At 34.7% G+C, this 9,053-nt stretch overlaps 1 protein-coding gene and 1 long non-coding RNA gene across 2 annotated transcripts; both read right to left on the reverse strand.

The window, feature by feature from the left end:
• Nucleotides 1–263: 263 nt before the first annotated feature.
• LOC134223957 (zinc finger protein 558-like) lies at nucleotides 264–3,305 on the reverse strand. Its single transcript, XM_062703178.1, has 4 exons — nucleotides 3,010–3,305; nucleotides 1,160–2,053; nucleotides 539–684; nucleotides 264–478 (listed from the first exon to the last, which is right to left on the reverse strand). The coding sequence occupies exons 1-4, from the start codon at nucleotides 3,139–3,141 to the stop codon at nucleotides 289–291; spliced, it is 1,362 nt and encodes a 453-aa protein (XP_062559162.1). The 5' UTR covers nucleotides 3,142–3,305; the 3' UTR covers nucleotides 264–288.
• Nucleotides 3,306–7,909: 4,604 nt separating this feature from the next.
• Nucleotides 7,910–8,535, reverse strand: LOC134219377 (uncharacterized). The gene is made up of 3 exons (XR_009981551.1): nucleotides 8,301–8,535; nucleotides 8,159–8,232; nucleotides 7,910–8,103 (listed from the first exon to the last, which is right to left on the reverse strand). It is a non-coding gene; the product is annotated as an uncharacterized LOC134219377 (long non-coding RNA).
• Between the last annotated feature and the right edge of the window lie 518 nt (nucleotides 8,536–9,053).

A 9,053-nucleotide genomic window follows, 5' to 3' on the forward strand; every position in this document is an offset into this window, starting at 1 on the left:
CAGCAACCCTGCAAAGATGGTGTTCGCTTCCGATCCGGCAGGTACGAGACGGCGTGGAGCGCAGCAAGCGAGATGGGCTGACCAGATGCAAAACGACTTGGCGAGCGTGGGGCGTATTCGAGGATGGAGAGATGCGGCTTCGAACCGTGTATTGTGGCGTCAAATAGTTGATTCAGTGTTATCTGTTTAGATGTAGACTAAATAAATGAAATTAAAATGAGACAGGATTGTGAGATTATCACAGACAAAAAAAAGTTACACTGTTTATACCGTTGCTATAACAGTTTTTTACTGCTTAGCATTTTTTGGAGGCGAAGCAGATTTTTTATCCTTTTTTAATTTGCTCGAACCACGATTGCAACGAGTATTTCTCTTGTGATAAAGTAAATTTCCCGCACTGGTAAACGCTTTCGAACAATTAGAACACGGATATGGACGCTCTCCGGTGTGTGTACGAATGTGCTTTTTCAAGCCAGAGCTGAAGGTAAAATTTCATTTTTATTAGAAAACAATCAATGGGGACTAATTCCTAGCATACCTTGTCACAAAAGCCATATCACAATAAGTGCAAGCGTGCCTTCGCTCGTTCCGGTGGCTGAGCATATGAGTTTGGAGGGAATGTTTGTATTTTAATGTTTTCTTGCACAAATCGCATTCATACTTCAGTACATCTGAATGTTTTATCTGTAATTATAAATATGTACAGCGTTATACGTTATTCATTCAACGATATGTATATTACAGGGTCCGGCAATAGAAGTGCTACATTATTGATCAAAACAAAAATATTTTATTTAAATTTTCTTTAATTTCACAAGAAAACACATCACTTTTTGAAAGTTGAATGGTCAAGTTAATCTTTTTCGGCTTTGAGCTTAACCACTCGTCGTAGACGATCGAGGAACGCATCGTATTTTTACTCACTTAATTTCTTAGATCGGACCGGGAAACGAACCCGACTACCTTCAACATGGTCTTGATTCGTAATCGTATGGCTGAGGAAGACCCCAGGGAAGGCACACAATTACGTCCCAGAAACATGGCCAACATAATAATACATTTCTAAAAAATCAAAAAGCCAAGGTTCGGTTGCAATGGGTCAAAGAAAACAAAAGTTGAAAAAAAAGACTGCTCAAATGATTCTTTCCTCGTCACTTACCTTGTGCATTTTGAGTCCAGTAGGATCACCGAATGCTTCATCGCATTGATCACATTTATGTGGCTTCTCCTTGGTGTGGATATTGAGATGGCACGTTAAGTTGCCTTTCTGGGAGAATGCTTTACTACAGACCGGACAGATATATTTTTTGGCACCAGTATGAACATGCATGTGCTGATTCATATTACGTTGTAGTACTCCACAGATGGGACACGGTTTTTGATATTTCTTGAGACCTCGTGTTTTAGTTACGGTAGATGATTTTATCTTAGAGGCAATGGGCTTATCACTATTACAACTTTTAATAGTTGGATCAGATTCTGTCATCGATTTGACCGTTGAAGCTTCTGCAAGTTTTTCAACATTTGGAGTGATAACTACATCAGGTTCTGTTTCTGATTTGTCCGTTGAAACTTCTGTAAGTTTTTCAATAGTGAGCGTAACGTTCGGAGGGATAACTGCATCAGATTCTGTTCTTGATTTATCCGTTGAAACCTCTGCAACTTTTTCAACAGTGAGTGTAACGTTAGGGGTGATGCCAGCATCCGTAACTAGATTTTCATTGCTAACAGAAGCAATTTCATGTGCTTGCTTCAAAATGAGTTGCGATTCCTGGTTTGTGGAATCGATTATTTCAAAATATATAACTTGCCCATTAGTATCTACCTCCTCTGCCACTTCCGTTCCAACCAGTTCATATTCTTCACAAGCAATAATTTCGATTTCATTTGTCTCATTACATTTCTCATGGTTTTGGAGATCGAAGTATTTTTTGTAAATTTCACGAACTTTTCCGTCTGTTTTCTGGCATTGTTTTATAAATTGTGAGCAAATGACCAGTTTTGATTTACAGATTTCGCATATACTGGATGGTACTCCTTCAACTTCATCAATCTGAAATATTGGATAAGATTGATTTCTTTTGACCTGACTACTATAAAGTGTACACATCTCGGGCTTGGAATCATTAACGCGTAACTGCATTGATCGATAATCAATAATCATTATTCTCCATAGATTTTATATTTCGGTAATTACTCAACTGTTTCAACAGCTACCACCGCGATTGTTGCTATTGATGCGAGATGTAATCGGCCTTTATCATACCAAATCATTCATTCACAGGCAAACAACCACAATTCGTTACATTGATAAAAAGAAAACATCGGCGAAGAGAAATCGATCAATGCAATTAAGCCTCTATGATTCTAAGTATAAAAAATGTAACAAACAGGGCATCGTATACAAGTAAAGCACAATAATTACTTTGTACTTGACTTAAAAATCACAAATCATCAAAAGCTACAAAAAAAGTAATTGTGTGTAATTGTTACGTGAGAATTGTGCTATAACAATAATTGTAATTATTACAATAAATACTAAATTATTAGAATTGAAATCATGAAAAACAGGGTCATTGGCGAATAAAGGTATGCACGAAAAAATATATTTTTGACAAAAAATGCACAGGGAAGCTTACGGATAGTTTTTAAAACACTAAACATAAAAACAGTTAGCAGTTAGGGTTGGACTTTTCATAAATTGTATAAAAAAAAAACATCATTTCGAATTTCAAATTTATTTTAATATTGCACTCTATACACAGTATAGGAAAAGTCCAGCCTGTACTGCTAATCGTTTTTAAACACATAACATATAAAAATTTTAAGAATTGATTTAAAAAATTCTCCGTATGCTTTCCTGTGCATTGTTTTTAAATATCTTTCGGCTTCTTCTTCATCATGCAACCTTTATTCGCCAATATAGAATAAACCGTTTATTCCTTCCATTTTTTTCCTGTGGTATTTAGGTATTAACTTGATATTCTTGGTTTCAGTGATTATATTTACCTTCAAAGCGGTACATTGAAGTATCTGATCATGTAGATTGGATCCATCTGCAAAAATGGGACAAGAAACGCTTTCATCCGAAAGGCACAATCGGCACAATTCGTTTTCTAACTGTCCACTTTGACTATTCATGGTACCACGGATTCTAACAATTGTGTTTTACTTACTGATGAACAACAAATGTAAAAATAAACTTCAGTTCATTTTTAAATTAAAATTAAATTGATTTCTTTTAAAAACTGCATTGTTTCGTCAGAGAAATTTATTTACGTTTTGTTTTTTTTATCAAAACATCGCAAGCATGACAACTATGGGATCAATATTTCTTACATGTAGAGGTTTGCTTAATTTTGTTGCTTTTATGTGCTTGGAGCTCAAAAAGTGTATACTTACCTGATCTTCTTTTACTGAGGGAGAAAAGGCCTTTTCACGAGACGTTTTAAGCTGGGTGTTGCGGATAGAGCCGCTTTTTTACTCTCAAACCAGGGTACAGTCAAACAAAATACTGAAAACCAGTCAGCAATTTTATTTCCGCTGTCATTCACTTGAATTTACTGAAAACCAGCAATCAATATATATGCATACCAAAAATCAGTAAAATGATTTACTGAAACCAAACCAGCATTTAGATCATTACTGGAAACCAGCACTCCGATCATCCTGTCAAACTGAATTCAAAACGATTTTATTAGTAACCCTAAGGTGTTTTTTTTTCTCGTGATTAGTTGCTTGAAATTGAGCTGGACACCTCGCAGAACGAAGAGCATCTTAAACAAAACACATTTTACATCGGCTGTGCTTGAAGTTATGGTAAATTGAGGTGTGTTTTAAAATTTAAAAGTTTGAGTAAAATTTTATACATAGTGTTCGACTATTTTGATACAGTGTTGACCCGATTTTGTCACTCCCCGATTTTATCACGTCTCGATTTTGTCACGTTTTCGACCCGATTTTGTCACCCCAAAAACTTGTGTCATTTATTTTATTTTCGTAAATAATACCAAAAACAGCATTGATTTTCATGAAATAACTTTCACCGTCTGTAGTTTATTACGAAAGACTTCTGAGTACCTGGGAAATATAATGTAAGCAATTTCAACCAGAAATAACGGGTACCGTTCACGCATTTGGCCTTTCCAATGCATAAAATGATAAAATGATAATTGTGGAATGAATTAAAAAAAATGAAAATATTTTTTTTCCAATTTTGTCACATACCCTGTTTTATCACCCCAAAATTCACCAGGAGGGTGATAAAATCGGGATATTACTGTATTTTTTTTTCTATCATTCCCAGGTGGTGTTTCAAAACCAAATTCGCTGGAATGGGGCCAAAGGATAAATTTCCTGTATATCAAAGGAAGTTATGGCCATATTTGCAAAAAAAAACTCTGGCTGTGCCATATAAAAACCTGTCCTGTCCTAAATGTGAAGTAAAAAGCATAATGTCGGATAAAGTGTCTCGAAATAAAATAAAAATGCCAACATTTTTGTAATAGCAAGTTCTGTATATTGATAGAAAAAAAATATTTTGAATACTGGAATAATGGAAAATATGAACTGCTGGTGTGGTATAAATCGGGTGGCCCAAACGGCCGAGTTTTGCGAGTGTTGGTGAGTGTTTTGCCGTTGTAACGGAAAAAATCATCGAAAATTTGCCATAAAAAAACCGAATCAGCTGTTCTTTACTTTTTTGAAGTAACAAATTTGAGCAAAATGTTGAAAATTTTCAATGAAGGGATGTGTTGTCAGCATAAATACGACGGAATCTTAGTACTGCATGAGAAAAATCTTGCGCAATACTTAAATTTCGACGGACATTTTTTCTTTGTTTTGGTTAGTTGCCATAAGGAAACCGAAAAGTTCACTGGATGAGTACAAAATTCACCAAGCTCGGATTACCAACACAACTACACATCTTCCCACCCGTAATGTAGAGCCCTGCTCTCAAGCGAGTAGAGGGATATTTTGAAATCAATCCCATAAGCAAAATTATTTTGCAGTTGCTTGGCTGTCAAAAATTTACCGCTCTTAGAATTTCTCTTTCCACCCGCATAATAAAAAACAACATGTTATATGGTCAGAATCATTATTACGATGTAAGATATAGCTTCACAGTTTACGTTGCGGTTATCGAATACTTTTCGATCGATTCAACCATAACTGCTCGACATCATCACTAAATGTCAACATATAACATGCTGTCTCTAAAATGTTCTTTATTTCCTGCATTATATGTCAACATTTTATCATACTGTTGAGCGAAAATTTTGCACGCGAAAACAGACGATTTTTTATGGTGACATAACTTAACAACCCATTCAACATATTGTTATTTGTCAAATAACCGTACCACAAACTGTTAAAACTTTATATGAGATTGTTCATTTACAGTTGTCAACAGTAAAGGATACTGTTGTCGACCGCACGGGAAAATATCCATGTACAGTTTGTAATTTTGCGGGCATGCTGCATGAGGGCGCAAAATGCGCGAGACTCTACATGACTTGGTTTACATACATTCCTGCTCCAATCAGCTGTTGTATCTCGTGAAATTTCGTAATGAGTGCTTTTTAATTGCATTCCAACTAATTTTCCACTCGAAATATAATGTGAAAATATTTGTTACAAAGAATACAAAACTCAATCTAAGTTTATTTTTATTTTTTCCCAAATAATAACAATAATTCTCAATATAGGATCTGAAACGAACATAACCACAATCTTCAATGTTTGGCTCCGGCACAATGGAGAAGTTTGGCTTCAGTTTGACATCCAAATCGATTCTATTCGCACCACCCAGGTTTTAAGAAAGCCTCACACCTCGGGAATTGACCTTTCCCGTTAAAAAATTTTATTCGCTTAATCGATTTTTTGGCTTATTAAGGCTGTGAACCATTCCACCGATTCGTTTAACTTTTAGTTAAAATATGACACTTCGATGGTTATTTTCCCATCGTGGTTAAAATTTTACTCCGGAGCCAACCCATTTGAGTTTTGATAGATTGATAGTTATTCGGAACGAAATGGATTTGGCGCCAATTTTCTCGCGAACAAAGTTTAACCATCGAACTGTCAAATCTAACCATGCTCCGGAGCAGGGTTATTTTTAACCACGGCGAAATAACCATCGAACTGTCAAATTTTAACTAAAAGTTAAACGAATCGGTGGAATGGTTCACAGCCTAAATTAATGCATACCCGAGGGGCGATCAACTGTATAAATCAGTTGAATTGTAAATACTTGCATCTAAAAATACATTAAAAAATACTTTAAAAATACAAAAATTCTTTTTAATACTTCAATTCGGAATAATACATTAATACGCCGATATTCCTTCAATACATCTCAAAATTCAATTTTAATACTCGATTAATACACCAACTCACCAAAAATACGTTAATACCTGTCAATACCAATCAGTTATTTTATTTTGACAGCTATAGAATTATTGTTTTGAAAACAAAAATCCGGGAGCAAATAACTCGTGGAATCATGTTATTTCAATTTTAATGTTATCTCCTCGATTATATCGGTATCTGTACCAAGAAGAATGAACATAACCGAGCTAAATATATCGATTGTTCGTTTTCAAATATTGTGGAGGAAGCTCGTGTGAAACATCTATTTCTATTTTAAAAAATATGAGAGGGATTAACTCGCTTCAACGCATCAATCATAATTTCCGAAGAATTTATTGTAGAGCTGGAAACATTTGTACATAGTATAAATATATTATTATATTAATAAGGCGTCTCAACAATTAACAATGCTTAAAAAACCATCCAAAAACTTTTACATCTTTCATCGCAATTTACAAGATTTTCGGATTGTCTCAGTACACTGGAACCTATTGCGTGAGCGGTCAAAATTAAGATACGAGATAATAAGCAAAAAAGAATAAAAATATGTACTGTTTTTTATAGTTATTTATGTTGCTAAATAACCACACAGTTTCAGCACAAGATGGCCCGAGATGGCCGAACCTCTCTGAAGGTGGCTCTTCAACAAATTCATACTTTGAAGCCGATGAAAAATGAAACTGGAAAGAAAGCCACGAGCACTGCCGGGGATGAATCAAGCATGGTGAAAATATAAAATTAACAATGCAATTCTACTCCTCATCTCTATTGAAAATTCTAATTTGTAATAATTTTAGTAAAATATGGCCACCTTTTCCTCCTCTCTGTTTTTTACCCCATTGAAGAGCTGTCATTGGTTGTATGAAAATTTTTGCTTCGGCTTCGCGATTAGTCGAAATGGATAACAAAATTTCCCTCAATAATACGCGAAAAATACAATTCATGGTGAAAAATACACTGAAAATACAATTTATGATGAATTTAATACACTACAATACAAAAATACACAGAAATACTTCAATACGCCAAAAAATACAGAAATACAAAATAATTCCTCAATACGCCTTCTCAATTCAGGCAGATGAATCGTAAATACGTGAGTTGACAGCCCCTCGTGCATACCCGCATAACTACGAACCATTAATAAACTGCATATCATAATATTTCGAACCATCTTGTGTTGTATCATAACCGTTTCACATAAATTTCCATAACTGTAAGCCGACAGTCTCATGAATAGTTTTGACCATGTGGAAAATGGTTATTGGTCATTTAACCTTATGGCGAAAGGGTTGTTAAGTTAGGTCACCATTAAAAAACGGCCGTTTTCTCAAACAAAATTTTCTGGGGATTCTACATCATATGGTCGATATACATTCGATATCTGCAATACAGAACATTATAATTTAAGGTTGAGTTGTAATTGGAAGGTACTAAATAAGTATGGAATCACTCCAATCTGTAATGTTGAGATATGATTGCATTTTATTGAATTCAAATACGTTTTTTTTTCGGAAGAAAACAACAAAAATTAAAATTGATTTTTTTTTCTGGTTTATTCAATGAACATAAAACATGCATTCATAATTCCACTTATCCTATCAATTAAGTTTTAACACGGAATACCAAACCAATGCTAATGCATGCCATAATGTAGCTTCTTCTACAATTCGTCCACCTGAGCCGTTTATCGCCCCAAAAGTGCTGCTGCATCGTCTCCTTGTGAATGGCCTAAGAGAACGGAATGTTATATTTACAATTTTAATCACAATTATCAATAGCTTACCACTTTTTTAAACATTTTGCCCAATTAGTGTGCAGTTCAGTAGAGTTTATTGGCTGGCCGGGAAACTCTCGAACCTAGAATGAACAGTTTTCATAAGGCGCTAGAAAAAAAAATCATTCGGAACTTCGGGAAAAACACTCACCAGCTCACCACAGTATTCGCCAAAAACGCCCAAAGCTGAGGAGCACCATAAACTTTTTCGTACCACCGCAACTTGCGAAGCAGACAATTTTATTATTACAATCTATATTAAGTTGTAGCTGAAAGACCTTCCAGAAAAAACTCAACCAATGAAGTAAATAAACATGGCCTCTTCGAAGTTAAATTAAATTGATCCGGAATAACATACACATATTCGGCATAACAATAACACTTAAAATCCATTTAGAATTAAAAAATAAGACTTATCAACGTGTTTGTGACATCTGCGGTTTATGTTGAACTCGAGGTTGAACTTTGATTGAAACATATAATGTAATGTCACTAAGGCTCTGTCTCATTTGGAGAATTAAACTGAAATTAAACTTAAAAGTGACATTTCAATAATTATCGAATAACCCTGCTCGCAGAGCATGATTACTTTTGACAGATATCGAATCATTTTGTATCGATATCTTATTGGAATTGCTGGGTAGCACCAGCCATTCTTATAACCGGGTTATTTGTTAATTTTAGAACTGTCACTTTTAAGTTTAATTCTCCAAATGAGACAGACCCTAAATGTGATTGAATCCATCTAAGTGTTTTTAAAGTCTGTACTCATTATGAAGTAAATGTGAAGTATAAGTCATTATTAAATGACATCATGACAAAGAGTCACATCAAGAGATGGTGTAGATTCACAATGACTTAAAATTCGTTGATGGAAAATAATTAATGTGCAACTGTTCAATAA

The sequence above is a fragment of the Armigeres subalbatus genome, chromosome 3, assembly GCF_024139115.2.
Source record: "Armigeres subalbatus isolate Guangzhou_Male chromosome 3, GZ_Asu_2, whole genome shotgun sequence".
NCBI classification, from domain to species: domain Eukaryota; kingdom Metazoa; phylum Arthropoda; class Insecta; order Diptera; family Culicidae; genus Armigeres; species Armigeres subalbatus.

What these genes read in the sequence shown, in the direction of transcription:
- LOC134223957 (XM_062703178.1), bottom strand. Translation starts at nt 3,141, where the DNA reads ATGAATAGTCAAAGTGGACAGTTAGAAAACGAATTGTGCCGATTGTGC. An exon ending in CTGGACTCAAAATGCACAAG is followed by an intron (nt 685 to 1,159) that starts GTAAGTGACGAG and finishes TTATAATTACAG; the next exon opens with ATAAAACATTCAGATGTACT. An exon ending in GATATGGCTTTTGTGACAAG is followed by an intron (nt 479 to 538) that starts GTATGCTAGGAA and finishes TTTTACCTTCAG; the next exon opens with CTCTGGCTTGAAAAAGCACA.